The 15,955-nt window shown below is 38.8% G+C and overlaps 1 protein-coding gene across 13 annotated transcripts in view; it reads left to right on the plus strand.

The window, feature by feature from the left end:
- CPLANE1 (ciliogenesis and planar polarity effector complex subunit 1) overlaps positions 1–15,955 on the plus strand; it is a 152,935-nt gene that overhangs the window by 42,584 nt on the left and 94,396 nt on the right. For all 13 annotated transcript variants that reach the window (XR_012513883.1, XR_012513891.1, XM_074386588.1 and 10 more), the window contains 3 exons: positions 7,574–7,791; positions 10,416–10,580; positions 14,152–14,290. Coding sequence is in view for 11 of the 13 variants with exons in the window: in XM_074386588.1 (XP_074242689.1) it covers positions 7,574–7,791; positions 10,416–10,580; positions 14,152–14,290 (522 nt within the window). In the remaining 2 variants the exon portion in view is untranslated. The remainder of the gene's footprint in view (positions 1–7,573; positions 7,792–10,415; positions 10,581–14,151; positions 14,291–15,955) is intronic.

Genomic DNA, 15,955 nt, shown 5'->3' on the forward strand with positions numbered 1-15,955 from the left:
GTTCTAACCCAATGCAAAGAAACTAAGAACCTTGAAAAAAGGTTTGATGAAATGCTAATGAGAATAAACAGCTTAGAGAGGAACATAAATGAACTGATGGAGCTGAAAACACAACATGAGAGCTTCACAAAGTGTAAACAAGTTTCAATAGCCGAATTGACCAAGCAGAAGATATCAGACATTAAAGATCAACTCAATGAAATAAACCAAGAAGGCAAGATTAGAGAAAAAAGAGAAAAAGAAATGAACAAAGCCTCCAAGAAATATGGGATTATGTGAGAAGACCTAATCTACGTTTGATAGGTGTACCTGAATGTGATGGAGAGAATGAATCCAAGCTGGAAAACACTCTGCAGGATATCATCCAGGAAAACTTTCCCAACTTAGCAAGGCAGGCCAATATTCAAGTCCAGGAAATAAAGAGAACACCACAATGATATTCCTCAAGAAGAGCAACCCTAAGGCACATAATCATCAGATTCACCGGGGTTGAAATGAAGGAAAAAATGCTAAGGGCATCCAGAGAGAAAGGTCAGGTTGCCCACAAAGGGAAGCCCATCAGACTCACAGCAGATCTCTCAGCAGAAACCCTAAAAGCCAGAAGAGAGTAGGGGCCAATATTCAACATCCTTAAAGAAAAGAACTTTCAACCCAAAATTTCATATCCAGCCAAACTAAGCTTTATACGTGAAGGAGAAATAAAATCCTTTATGAACAAGCAATTACTCAGAGATTTTATCACCACCAGGAAATCTCACCAGGCCTGCTTTACAAGAGCTCCTGAAAGAAGCACTAAATATAGGAACAACCAGTACCAGCCACTCCAAACACGTGCCAAATGGTAAAGAGCATCGACACAATGGAGAAACTGCGTTAACTAATGGACAAAACAACCAGCCTGCATCAAAATGGCAGGATCTAATTCACAGATAATAATATTAACCTTAAATGTAAATGGGCTAAATACCCAATCAAAAGACACAGACTGGCAAATTGGATACAAAGTCAAAACTCATCGGTGTGCTGTGTTTAGGAAACCCATCTCACATGCAAGGATACACATAGGCTCAAAAGAAAGGGATGGAGGAAGATTTACTGAGCAAATGGATAGCAAACAAAACAAAACAAAAATACAGGAGTTGCAATTCTAGTCTCTGATAAAACATACTTTAAACCAACAAAGATCAAAAGAGACAAAGAAAGGGCATTACATAATGGTAAAAGGATCAATGCAACAAAATGAGCTAACGATCCTAAATATATATGCACCCAATAGAGGAGCACCCAGATATATAAAGCAAGTTTTTTTTTTTTTTTTTTTTTTTGAGACAGAGTCTTCCTCTGTCTCCAGGCTGAAGTGCAGTGGCGCAATCTCGGCTCACTGCAACCTCTGCCTCCTGGGTTCAAGCAATTCTTCCATCTTAGCCTCCTGAGTAGCTGAGACCATAGGCACGTGTCACCATGCCCTGCTAATTTTTTGTATTTTTAGTAGAGATGGGGTTTCACCATGTTGGCCAGGATGGTCTCGATCTCTTGACCTAGTGTTCTGCCCACCTTGGCCTCCCAAAGTTCTGGGATTACAGGCATGAGCCACTGCACCCAGCCGCAAGTTCTTAATGACCTACAAAGAGACTGACTCCCACATAATACTGGGAGACTTTTAACACCCCATGTCAATGTTAGATCAACAAGACAGAAAATTAACAAGGATATTCAGGACTTGAACTCAGACCTGGACTAATAGACATTTATGGAACTCTCCATCCCAAATCCACAGAATATACTTTCTTCTCACCACCACATCGCACCTACTCTAAAATTGACCACATAATTGGAAGTAAATCACTTCTCAGCAAATGCAAAAGAATAGAAATTATAACAGTCTCTCAGACCACAGTGCAATCAAATTAGAACTCAGAATTCAGAAACTAACTCAGAAACTGAACAACTGGCTCTTGAATGTTGACTGGATAAACAATGAAATGAAGACAGAAATAAAGATGCTATTTAAAAGCAACGAGAATGAAGACAAAGTGTACCAGAATCTCTGGGACACATTTAAAGCAGTGTCAAGAGGAAAATGTATAGCAATAAATGCCCACATGAGAAGCAAGGAAAGATCTCAAATCGACACCCTATCGTCAAAATGGAAAAAGCTAGAGGAGCAAGATCAAAAAACTCAAAAACTAGCAGAAGATGAGACATAACGTAAGATCAGAGCAGAACTGAAGGAGACAGAGACAACCCTTCAAAAAATCAGTAAATCCAGGAGCTGGTTTTTTGAAAAGATCAACAAAATAGACCACTAGACAGATTAATAAAAAAAGAAAGGGGAAAAGAATCAAATAGATGCAATAAAAACGATAAAAGGGATATCATCATAGATTCCACAGAAACACAAACTACCATCAGAGATTATTACAAACAACTCTATGCACAGAAACCAATAAGCGTGGAAGAAATGGGTAAATTCCTGGACACTTGCATCCTCCCAAGCCTAAACTAGGAAGAAGTCAAAACCCTGAACAGACCAATATCAAGGGCTGAAGTTGAGGCAGCAATCAATAGCCTACCAACCAAAAAAAGCACAGGTCCAGATTGGTTCACAGCTGAATTCTACCAGACATAGAAAGAGGAGCTGTTACCACTCCTTCTGAAATTATTCCAAACAATCCAAAAAGAGGGAATCCTCCCCAAATCATTTTATGAGACCAACATCATCCTGATACAAAAACCCGGCAGAGACTCAACAAGAAAAGAAAACTTCAGGCCAGTATCCATGATGAACATAGATGCAAAAATCTTCAATAAAATACTGGCAAACCGATTGCAACAGCACATCAAAAAGCTTATCCATCACGATCAAATAGGCTTCATCCTGGGGATGCAAGTCTGGTTTGACATACGCAAGTCTATAAACGTAATTCACCACATAAACAGAAACAAAGACAAAAACCACATGATTATCAATAGATGCAGAGAATGCCTTTGACAAAATTTAACAGCCCTTTATACCAAAAACTCTCAATAAACTAGGTATCAATGGAACGTTTCCCAAAATAAAAGCCATTTACGACAAACCCACAGCCAATATCATACTGAATGGGCAAAAACTGGGAGCATTGCCTTTGAAATCTGGCACTAGACAAGGATGCCCTCTCTCACGACTCCTGTTCAATATAGTATTGGAAGTTCTAGCCAGAGCAGTCAGGCAATAAAAAGAAATAAAGCGTATTCAGTTAGGAAAGGAGGAAGTCAAATTGGCTGTATTTGCAGATGACATTATTGTATATTTAGAAGACCCTATTGTCTCAGCCCAAAATCTCCTGAAACTGATAAGCAACTTCAGCAAAGTCTTGGGATACAAAATCAGTTTGCAAAAGTCACAAGCATTCCTATACACCAATAACAGACTAAAAGAGACCAAATCAAGAATGAACTGCCATTCACAATTGCTGCAAAGAGAATAAAATACCTAGGAATATAACTAACAAAGGATGTATAAGACCTCTTCAAGGAGAGCTAGAAAGCACTGCTCAACAAATAAGAGAGGACACAAACAGATGGAGAAACATTCCATGCTCATGCTTAGGAAGAATCAATATTGTGAAAATGGCCATATTGCCCAAAGTAATTTACAGATTTAATGCTATCCCCATCAAGTTACCAATGACATTCTTCACAGAACTGGAAAAAACCACCTTAAACTTCATGTGGAATCAAAACAGAGCCTACATAGCCAAGTCAGTTCTAAGCAAATAGAACAAAGGTGGAGGTATCACGCTACCTGACTTTGAACTATACTACAAGGCTTCAGTAATCGAAACAGCATGGTACTGGTACCAAAACAGAGACACAGACCAATGAAACAGAATAGTGGCCTCAGAAGCAACACCACACATCTAAAACTATCTGATATTTGAGAAACCTGACAAAAACAAGCAATGGGGAAAGGATTCCCTGTTTAATAAATAGTATTGGGAAAACTGGCTAGCCATGTTGCAGAAAGCATAAACTTGACCACTTCCTGACAGCTTACACTGAAATTAACTCCAGATGGATTAAAGACTTACACATAAGACCTAACACCATAAATACCCTAGAGGAAAATCTAGGCAAAACCATACAAGATACAGGCATAGGCAAGGACTTCATGACTAAACACCAAAAAGCATTGGCAACAAAAGCCAAAATAGACAAATGGGATTTAATTAAACTCCAGAGCTTCTGCACAGCAAAAGAAACAATCATCAGAGTAAACCAGCAACCAACAGAATGGGAAAAAATTTTTACAATCTACCCATCTGACAAAGGACTAATATCCAGAATCTACAAAGAACTAAAACAGATGTACAAGAAAAAAAAAAACCCATTCAAAAGTGGGTGAAGGATATGAACAGACACTTTACAAAAGAAGACATATATGAGCCCAACAAACATGAAAAAATGCTCATCATCACTGGTCATCAGAGAAATGCAAATTAAAACTACATTGAGATACCATCTCATGCCAGTTAGAATGGTGATCATTGAAAAATCTGGAGACAACAGACGCTGGAGAGGTTGTGGAGAAATAGGAACACTTTTTACATGTTGGCGGGAGTGTAAATTAGTTCAACCATTATGGAAGACAGTGTGGCGATTCCTTAAGGACCTAGAAATAGAAATTCCATTTGACCCAGCAATCTTATTATTGGGTATATATCCAAAGGATTATAAATTGTTCTATTATAAAGACATATGCCCATGTATGTTCATTGCAGCACTGTTAATAATAGCAAAGACTTGGAACCAACCCAAATGCCCATCGATTGTAGACTGGACAGGGAAAATGTGGCACAATAACACCATGGAATACTATGCAGCCATAAAAATGATTGGTTCATGTCCTTTGTAGGGATATGGATGAGTCTGGAAACCATCTAGCAAACTGATACAAGAACAGAAAATCAAACACAGCATGTTCTCACTCATACGCAGGTGTTGAACAGTGAGAACACGTGGATACAGGGAGGGGAGCATCACACACTGAGGTCTGTTGAGGGGGACTAGGGGAGAGACATTGGGGATTGGGAGTTGGGGAGGGATAACGTGGGAAGTAATGCCAGATACAGGTGATGGGGATGGAGGCAGCAAACCACATTGCCATGTACGTACCTATGCAACAATCCTGCTTGTTCTTCACATGTTCCCCAGAACCTAAAGTGCAATAAAATACATATATTTTTTTTAAAAAAACAAACAACTCAAAGAGTTCCATTTCTTTCTCCTTAGCTGCTCTTAAATGAATTCCATTCTGTTAAAGAGAAATAGAAATAGGCCCATTCAAATATCTGTACATGAAGCCTGGTGCAGTGGCTCACACCTATAATCTGAAGCCAAGGCCAGCAGATCATTTGAGCCCAGGAGTTTGAGACCAGCTTGGGCAATATGACAAAACCCCGTCTCTACAGAAAATACAAAAATTAGGCGTGGTGATACACGCTTGTAGTCCCAGCTACTTGGGAAGAGGCTCAGATGGAAGAATCACTTGAGCCCAGGAGGTCAAGGCTGCAGTGAGCCATGATTGTGCCACTGCACTCCAGCCCAGGTGACAGAGTGAGACCCTTGTCTCAAAAAAAAATGAAACAAAACAAATATCCTTACCTGAATGTTTATGGCAACTTTTTCATAGTAGCCAAAAATTGGAAGCACCTCAAGTGTCCATGAAAGCATAAACAAATTCCAATATATCTTTATAATAATATACAGATAATAATACTAACATACAAATAATAAATTACTGATAACATGTGACAACACAGATGAAGCACAGAACCATCATGTTAAGAAGTCCTGAAAGAAGTCAGGAACAAAGACTTTATGCTCTGTGATTCCATTTCTGTGGATTTCTATAAAAACCAAAACTATAGGAGTAGAAAACAGATTGGAGGTTGCCTGAGAATAAACAGGGAATTGACTACAGAGGAGCATAAGATAACTTTTTGGAGTGATGGAAATGTTATTACAGGCAGTATAGATTTGCTTACTTTTATTGAATTATATACTTTAAAAATGGTGAATTATATTGTATGTAAATTATGTCTCAACCTTATTTAGAAACAAAAAATTCAGTAGATGGTTAAATTTAGGAGCAAATTTGTGAAGTGGAAATGATGAATATGAGCTATATGTATATATAATATATATAAAGCAATAAAAAATTTATACAAAATAGGGACATAGATTTAAAAAATACGAAAGAGAAGTTGAGCTTTGTAGAACACACAAAACAGAAAGACACAATATATATATTTAGTTGGAATTCCAGTATATCCACTTCAAATGCTAGATAATGGCTACCTAAATTGAATACAGCAAAAATGTTAAGTATGAGAAGTCAGTACATGAGTGTTTGGCATATTATATCTTATACTTTTCTGTATTCTGTATTTTGTTAGTATGCTTAAAATATTTCATAGTAGAAAAATCCCCAAGTTTCCGGTTCTACCACCGAATCTCATTGCATTATGCCTTCTGGGACATACCCACATATGTATAGATATTTGCATAGTTGAAGCCATACTATATGTATGACTATTTTGTGTTTTCTTGTGTCCCTCATAAGTCATTTTTATTGACTTATTATTACAAAAGTACTATCATGTACTATTAAGAAAAGTTGAGATGGCCAGGCGCAGTGGCTGGCACCTGGAATCCCAGCACTTTGGGAGGCTGAGGTGTGTGGATCACCAGAGATCAGGAATTTGAGACCAGCCTGGCATGATAGTGTGTGCCTGTAATCCCAGCTACTAAGGAAGCTAAGGTGGAAGAATTGTGCAAACCTGGGAGGAGGAGGTTGCAGTGAGCTGACATCCTGCCACTGCACTCTAGCCTGGGCGAGAGACTCTGAAAAAAAAAAAAAAAAAAAAAAGGGAAAAAGTTATTCTGTCACTGCCTTCACATTATCTTGTACATTATTTTGGTATCTTTCCTGATGTTCTTTTCCCCATTAATATTTTTTCAATTATGTTTGACTCAGAACTACATTCTAAGAATATTTTTATTGTATAGTTGTTTTTGCAATATCTTGTATAAAAATGTTTCATGTTCTTACATGTAATTTTTTTTTTTTTTTCGATGGAGTCTTGCTCTGTCACACACCCTGGAGTGTAATGGTGCGGTCTCAGCTTACTGCAACCTCCACCTTCTGAGTTCAAGCAATTCTCTTGCCTCAACCTCCCAAGTAGCTGGGATTACAGGTGCCTACCGCCATGCCCGGCTAATTTTTGTGTTTTTAGTAGAGATGGGGTTTCACCATGTTGGCCAGGCTGGTCTCGAACTCCTGACCTCGTAATCTGCCCACTTCGGCTTCCCAAAATGTTGGGATTACAGGCGTGAGCAACCGTGCCTGGCTCTTATCTATAAAGTGACAGGATAGTTCATAATTTGTCTGTAAGTTTGTATGTTTTGCATGTCAACCAGTATGTTCATTCTTGACAATGAATGTTTTTAGATTTGAAATTTTATCCTACAAAATACGTAAAAGTTTAATACATACTTTAACTATTTTACCAAATGTTGTGTTTGATAGATCCCATTGAAGAGGAAGATGCAAATCAACTATTTGGTTCAATACAAGAAGTACTGAAAGCATCAGTTATGGCTGATGCAGATATTCTTTCGGAGACATTTCAACTTCTGATAGACTCTGCCAAGGACTTCAGTAAGAGACTGTGGGGCTTAGTGCCCGTTGGCTTGTATCTTCCAGCTCCTCCATTGTACTGTCCCCAGCCAGCTATTCTTAGTGAAGTAAGCGTATAGCATTAACTTTTTAATTAATTTAAAGTTGATTTTGTCGAGTTTTTAAAATAATCAACTGATAATCATCATGTTGAAAATTCAAGCTCTAAATACAAACTTTTAGATCCCAGCTTTGGTGTTCACAAATGGTATAATCTTAGGGAATGCACTAAACTACTGTTTTAAGTTTCCTTATCTGTAAAATGCAGATTATAATAGTATCTGTAATGGCATTTTTGCGAGGCTCCAGATATCCTGTAAAAGCTTCTAGCTCAGGACCTGGGACATACAGTAATTATTTAATAAATATTAAAATTATTTTAACAATATAACACAATTAATCTTAATATCCAGATTCTTAAAAATTGGGCATTTGTTTAGGGTAACAAATGAAATAATGAGTATCAGAGTTAGAAGCCATACATTATTTCAGTTTCTTATTTATCTCTTTGTCTTTGCCTTTTCTGAAAGGCTTGGCTGGTGTAGTGGCTCTCACCTGTAATCCCAGAACTTGGGAGGCCAATGTGGGAAGATTGCTTGAATCAAGGAGTTTCAGATCAGCCTGGGAAACATGATGAAACCTTGTCTCTCCAAAATATAAAAAATTAGCCAGGCATCGTGGCAAGTGCCTGTAGTTTCAGCTACTTGGTAGGCTGAGGTGGGTAGATTGCTTGAGCCCAGGAGGCAGAGGTTGCAGTGAGCCGAGATTGCACCACTGCACTCCAGCCTGGGTGACAGAGCAAAACTGTCTCAAAAAAGAAAAGAAAGCCTTATCCTCTCAGAAACTTTTTCCTTGCTCTTATTAAAAAATCATAACATTATAATTAGCTGGTTCTAAGATTTATAGTGTTATTATAAATTACTGATGTTTGTATTTTTAAGTATTTGATTAACATTTTGAAGTGGTTCTGGGTATTTTTTTATTACCTCCTGTTTCAATATTGGCAACTTCTACTTGTATCTAGTTTTTTATTTCTAATTTATTCTCTTTAGTTATATTTCAATAATTTAAAACATTTTGTTGATATTACAAATGGAAGGAATAAAACGTCTGTGGCATTTCTCAATAATTCATCATTTCTCTTGCATCTGAGTCTTTAATAATTGGTTAGAAATTTGAAATGACATTTAAATATTTTTTGGATAGCCTATGCTGTTAATAGTTTGCATAGTTTTTGTGGTTACTATCTTTATTAGTGCTTCATTTTATTCTTTTATATTAGAGTAATTCTCCATGGTAAGATTTCTTCTAAATGTCATTGTATATCAGTTAGAACACCTTGTGTTGCAAGTAATAGAATACCTGGTCAAAATGGTTTAAACAATAAAGGCATTTATGAACTCACATAATGAAGAAGCCCAGTGGTAGGGCAGGCTTCTAATTTAGTTATGTTATCAAAGACTTGGGCTCTTTCACTCTAGTTTGTTTTCTGAGGTGTCACCTGAAGACTAGCTCCTCTTGTGGGAACAGGATGGCTGTTAAGGAAAGTTTCTAAGGATACCGTCTCCATGTCCACAGCCACAGTGATTGAGGCAAAGAAAAGCAGCAAAATTATTTCTGTCCCAGCATTCCAAGCAAGAGGATTGAGACTCACTCTTACTGAGATTGACTTGGGTCACATGCCTGTCCTTTAAACAGTCACTGTGGCTAGGCTTAACACAAGGTACTGCTTGGCCTGTGAACAGAACCTTCCTTGAGGTGGGATGAGCTTTCCCTCAATCATATTAGCCATGTAGGAGATTGGCAGATATCCAAATAAAAACTGAGTACTGTTAAGAAGTGGTTAAGGAAGAAGGATGTTGGGGAAGCAGATGTTTACAGTACTCACATTATCTCATTGTCTGGGAAAATCTTTAGCTACTGGTTTAAGTAGCATTTATTCAACAAACATTTATTGGGTCCTACTGTGTATCAGACTTGAGTGTGTACACTGTGGTCATATGAAGACAAATGACAAGGCCCTTACTTTCTCATGGGAGTTCTGAGTGCAGTGGGATCCAGGCATAAATTGATATGGAATAAGTTGGTGAAAGCTGCAATAGAAATGTGAAAGTGCTGTTGTAGCACAGAGGGATGGGCTTCACAGATGAAGCAATATTGAAATAGAAGTAGGATTCTTCCCAGTAGAGGAAGAGAAAAGACATTGTGCTTAGAAGAATCTGTAACATTCCACCAATGGAGTCTGGAGTGGGAGGCTTTAACTGTTCTAGGGTAAGACTGGGAACTAGGGTCAGCTTATCCCTTTACACTGAGGGGAGAGAAACTTCCTCGATACTAGAAATAGCCGTAGTTGAAATCTCAGAGCCTGTGCCTCAGAATTTTCCCTTTATGTATCTCCAGGAACATTCGCAGTGAGTTTGAGAAGCAGTGAGCATCATCAGCTTATGTAGGTTTTTTTTTTTGAGACAGGGTGTCACTGTGTGGCCCAGGTTTGAGTGCAGTGATCCGATCATGGCTCACTGCAACCTCCAACTCCTGAGCTCAAGCAGTTCTCCTGCTTTGGCCTCCCAAAGTTCTGGGAATACAGGCGTGAGCCACTGTGCTCAGCCTCATTAGCCTATCTTTATTTTCACTTTAACATTCTAAATTTCCTTATGACTACCCACTAAAATGGATTGTTTATTTTCCTCAGGAAGATGGTGATGATCTTCTCTTAAAAGCTGAAAAAGATAATCGCCAAAAGGTATCTGGAATCCTTCAGCGTGTTCTCCTGCTTTTCCGGGCGGCTCAGTGCTCTTTTCCTGTAGCACAGTGGTATATCTTGCAATTGAGGTGGGCAAGAAAAGTCATGCATAAGGTATGGAAATGTCTTAGTCATTTACGTGCTGTGGTAACTGAAATATACTAATATTAATATTATTGTTTTTATAATTGTGACTTTTTTCAAGGATTCTTGCGCTATAAATCCGTAAATATCAGGTTTATTCATAGTAAGCAAACTAAACAGACCAGATTCTTCCCTTTGAAAGATAAGGACTCTGAACTGGGTCTCTAGGTTAGTTCTACCCTGTCTGGCAAAAGATCATGTAATCTAGTTCGTTAATTCCAGGGAATTACAGTTACTTTTCCCCAACTCCCCTATCATTGAAGATTGAAACTCAGGACTTTCTCCCATTTCTCCTTGAGGTGTTGTCTGTGTTCTGTGGGGGCTTCTGTGGGTTCAGAGAATGGAAAGTTATAGTTCATTCTCATTTGTTTTCATTCAGTAGTCTCTACTAGTCAGGGTCTCCGCCTTGCTGTTTTCTGAGATGTGCAATTCAGTTTGATTCCCAGGTGTTCATCCCATTTTATACTGACTTCAGCTGAGCTTCATTCTTATTAGAGCTCCAGCCAGATAGGACACCTTGTATGTCTCTTTATCCAGCTGTAAGTCCTTTGTAGGCCTGCTGTGTCTCTCTGTGTCTCTCTCTGTCTCTGTCTCTCTCTCATATGGCAATAAATTTCATCATCTCCAACTTTTTTTTTTTTTTTTTTTTGATACGGAGTCTTGTTGTTTTGCCAGGCTGGAGTGCAGTGGCATGATCTCAGCTCACCGCAACCTCCACCTTCTGGGTTCAAGCGATTCTCCTGCCTCAGCCTCCTGAGTAGCTGGGATTACAGGTGTGTGCCACCACACCCGGCTAATTTTTGTATTTTTAGTAGAGATGGGGTTTCACCGTGTTGGCCAGGATGATTTTGATCTCCTGACCCAGTGATCCACCCGCCTTGGCCTCCCAAAGTGCTGAGATTACAGGTGTGAGCCACTGTGCCCAGCCCTCCAAATATTTTTAATTCAGCCTTAATTAAATTTAAAATAATATAATTATTTTTAGTAGGAATCTTTAGAGAGATTTGAGAAGTTATCTAAAATTATTTTTGAAAATTAGCCTTTTTTAGAGAAAAAGTTTGTGAAATTTGGATATTGTTTCTATAAAAATGTAAATTAAAATTGTACTCATTTTATATTTTGGCATCACAATGGAAATGGAAAGTAGATAGTGGTTGGTTGTCAGGGATTAGGGAGAGAAGGAACTGGGCAGTGACTGATTTTGTTTTTCTTTTTGGAGTGATAAAAATGTCCTGGAATTAGACAGTGATGATGGTTGCCTAACTTTGTGAATATACTAAAAACCACTAATAGTACACTTTTAAAAGGTGACTTTGATGGCAGGTGAGTTTTAGCTCAATTAAAAAATGTTGCTGAAACAAAGATTCAAAACCATGTTAGTTTTCTATTTCTACCCTAACAAATTAATACAAATTTAGCAGCTTAAAATAGCATCCATTTAATATCCCACAGGTTCTGTGCATCAGAACCACTACAGGGTAGTTCAGCTAGGTCTCTGCTTAGAGTCTCACAAGGCCAGTCAAGGTGGCAGCAGGGCTACATTCCTTTCTAGAGGCTCTAGGGCAGGTGTCCCCAAACTATGGCCCGCGGGCATGCGGCCCCCTGAGACCATTTATCCAGCCCCCCCGCCGCACTTCAGGAAGGGGCACCTCTTTCATTGGTGGTCAGTGAGAGGAGCACAGTATGTGGCGGCCCTCCAGTGGTCTGAGGGACAGTGAACTGGCCTCTTGTGTAAAAAGTTTGGGGACGCCTGCTCTAGGGAAACATCCATTTACAGGCGCATTCAGGTTGTTGGCAGAATGTGGCTGTAGAACTGAGGTTCCCCATTTCCTTGCTGGCTCTCTCTCTCTGCCTCTTAATTTCATCCTGGTAGTAAGTGCCATTAATGTATTTGACAAGAAGTCTGTCATTAGTATGCTTCCCAGGAGATTTGATTAGATTGTCTTTCTGGAAGTGACTAACTGAAGGGAGAAAATCAATTGCAAACCTGCAGTTAATGTTTCCTTCCCAGGTTTATGTCTCTTAGAGCCCTTTCCTGAAATGTGGAAATAAATTTGATCATCTCCAAATATCTTTAAATCAGCCTGTTATCTGTAGAAGTTCCCCCTGTTTTTATTCTTGATCTGTTAAAATAAAAACTAGATAATTTGTCCTGTATCATATTCTAGATTTGTCTGATCATTTTTTTTTTTTTTTTTTTTTAATGAGACGGAGTTTCGCTCTTGTTACCCAGGCTGGAGTGCAATGGCGCGATCTCGGCTCACCACAACCTCCGCCTCCTGGGTTCAGGCAATTCTCCTGCCTCAGCCTCCTGAGTAGCTGGGATTACAGGCATGTGCCACCATGCCCAGCTAATTTTTTGTATTTTTAGTAGAGACAGGGTTTCACCTTGTTGACCAGGATGGTCTCGATCTCTCCACCTCGTGATCCACCCGCCTCGGCCTCCCAAAGTGCTGGGATTACAGGCTTGAGCCACCGTGCCCGGCTTGTCTGATCATTTCTTCGTTTAGTGTCATTTAGCTTGTTTCTCTTTTTTCCCCCCGTAAGTCAGTCATTAATCTCTGCTCATTGAGGTAGAGAGGTTTAAATAGATTGAAGTTCAGATTTTCTTTTTTAAAATTTTTTATTTTTTGAGACAGCATCTCACTCTGTCACCCAGGCTGGAGTGCAGTGGCATGGTCTTGGCTCACTGCAACCTCCGCCTCCCAGGTTCAAGCCATTCTCCTGCCTCAGCCTCCTGAGTAGCTGGGACTACAGGTGCCTGGCACCTTGCCTGACTAATTTTTGTGTTTTTAGTAGAGATGGAGTTTCATCATGTTGGCCAGGCTGGTCTCAAACTTCTGACCTCAAGTGATCTGCCCACCTCGGCCTCCCAAAGTGCTGGGATTATAGGCATGAACCACTGTGCCTGGTGTCAAATTTTCTTAGAAATGATCTTTCATAATTATTGTATACTTCTCTGTTGGACTGTGTCATGTGGCACAGGCGTCTACTCATTTTACTTTTAGGGATGGGGAGATTGAGTTTGGATCATGTTGCACCCTCTATCAAGTATCCCCATCAACCCATTAGCTTTTTGCTCTGTTAGCATTTACTAACTGCCTAGAGTCATTATTAGGGATTGCCAAATGGTGTCTTTCTAATTCTACCATTTGTAAATTAGTTTTTCAAAATTTATGTAGGCATAAATGTTTTGTATTTGTTTTAGTTACTGTACACAGTTTTATTTGGGATGAGATTAAGATTCTTAAATTTATTTTCTTTGCTATGCCTGTGAGGAAAGCCAGGGACAAATAGCATTAAATTCTTCTTACACAGGCAAACTTGTGGCAAGAGGGTGCAAATGATTTAGTTAGAAACTTTCTTTTTTGAGATAACAAGCTAGTGACTTTCATAAAGTAATGAAACAAGTATAGCTTGTTTCATGTACTTTGTTTTTCATTCTGTGTGGTTTCTTTTACTTGCCTGATTCTTTTATAGTTTCCTTTAAAAGTGATTTATACTACTGATAATTAACATATTTGTTACTCTTTACTTTTAGATTCGAATGAAAGGATCCCTTCCTTCATTGAGTCCTTTTCCTCAGTCATTACTTAATTACTGTAAAGGAGGTACCATATTCTTTAGACCTGGAGCAGCTGGAGATCACAAGCTTGATGAAGTTTCCATTAGAGCAATAGGTTTGTCCAAAATGAACTGCTTGCTTAAACATTAGGCCTAAGTATGAATAATGGTAGATTTTTTATTTGATTTGGTAAAGTAACTACTGACTCTTCAAAGTACAGTATATTGTACTTTAACAGCTATTTATATACATATATGTTATATATGATAGTCAGAAATTTATTATATAAACAAATTGTGATACCTGCCTCCTGAGTAGCTGGGACAACAGGTGCACGCCACCACACCCTGCTAATTTTTGTACTTTTTGTAGAGACAGGGTTTTGCCATGTTGCCCTGGCTGGTCTTGAACTCCTCAGCTCAAGCAACCTACCTGCCTTGACCTTCCAAAGTGTTGGGATTACAGGCATGAGCCATCGCACTTGACCTAAATTAATTCCTTATTCATGGTCTGTGTCCAGTTATTTGCATAACAAGTTTAAAAAGTAAAACTTTAGATATCATTTCATTCTTTTCTTCTTAATCTTTAATCCTTATCAGTTCTATTTATATTAAGCCCTGATCTTATCTTTAGACTTTAATTAAAATGTTTACTTTTGAGCTGGGCACACAGTGGTGTAATCCCAGGTACTTGGGAGGCTGAGGTGGGAGGTTGCTTGACCCTAGGAGTTTAAGGCTATTGTGTGCAATGATTGCACCTGTGAATAGCCACCGCACTCCAGCCTAGGCAACATAGTGAGACGCTGTCTCTTAAAAAAAAAAAAAAGTTTATTCTTAACTCACTCACCCTTAGTATAATCTTACATGTCCTAGGGCTCAGATTGTCTGTGTTTCCAACTGTAATAGCATTGAAATGCTTCTTGATTCCGTCTCTCAGCAGTCATGAGCTTAGTTTCATAGACTCTTCATTCCCTGTAACAAGAAAGGACCAGGCGCAGGTGTCATCTGGAAAAGTATGTACAATCTCATTTCATTTCTAGGTCTGTAAGAAGTGAGTAAAATTTACAACAATCCCAGGTAAAAGATATTTGCTCATAAATAGGGACATAGTCTTCTATGTCCTTTGAAGTGATTTAAATAAAGATTTGAACATATATTTTTAATATTTTCATTTTGATCCTAGGTTCTATTTAATTATTCTTTTGCTTGATTTGGTCTCTTGATTGTTGAGAAATGATTTCAATAGATTAAAAAAGTTCCTTTCTGGCCAGTTGCAGTGGCTTATGCCTGTAAAGCCAGGCTGAGGTGGGAGGTTTTCTTGCTCCCAGGAATTTTAGGCTGCAATGAGCTGTGATCCTGCTGCTGATCTCCAGCCTGGGCAGCAGATCGAGACCCTGTTTCTTTAAAAAAAAAACAACAAAAGACAAGGTTCCTTTCCTGTTTTGTTACCTAAAATAGTAGATTTCAAACTCTTTATTTATTTATTTGTTTGTTTTTGAGACCAAGTCTCATTCTATCACTTGGCTGGAGTGCAGTGGCACAATTTTGCCTCCCCGAAATTGTGAGACAAATTTTTTAATCTACGGAAATCATTTCTCAACAATTAAGGGGCCAAATCAAGGGATCTCCACCTCCTGGGTTCAAGCTATTCTCCTGCCTCAGCCTTCCAAGTGGCTGGCACTACAGGCGCCTGCCCCTGCACCCGGCTAATTTTTGTGTTTTTAGTAGATACAGGCTTTTGCCATGTTGGCTGAGCCGGTAACTCCTGACCTCAAGTAATC

The sequence above is a fragment of the Saimiri boliviensis genome, chromosome 1 (assembly GCF_048565385.1).
Source record: "Saimiri boliviensis isolate mSaiBol1 chromosome 1, mSaiBol1.pri, whole genome shotgun sequence".
In the NCBI taxonomy this organism is placed as follows: Eukaryota; Metazoa; Chordata; class Mammalia; order Primates; family Cebidae; genus Saimiri; species Saimiri boliviensis.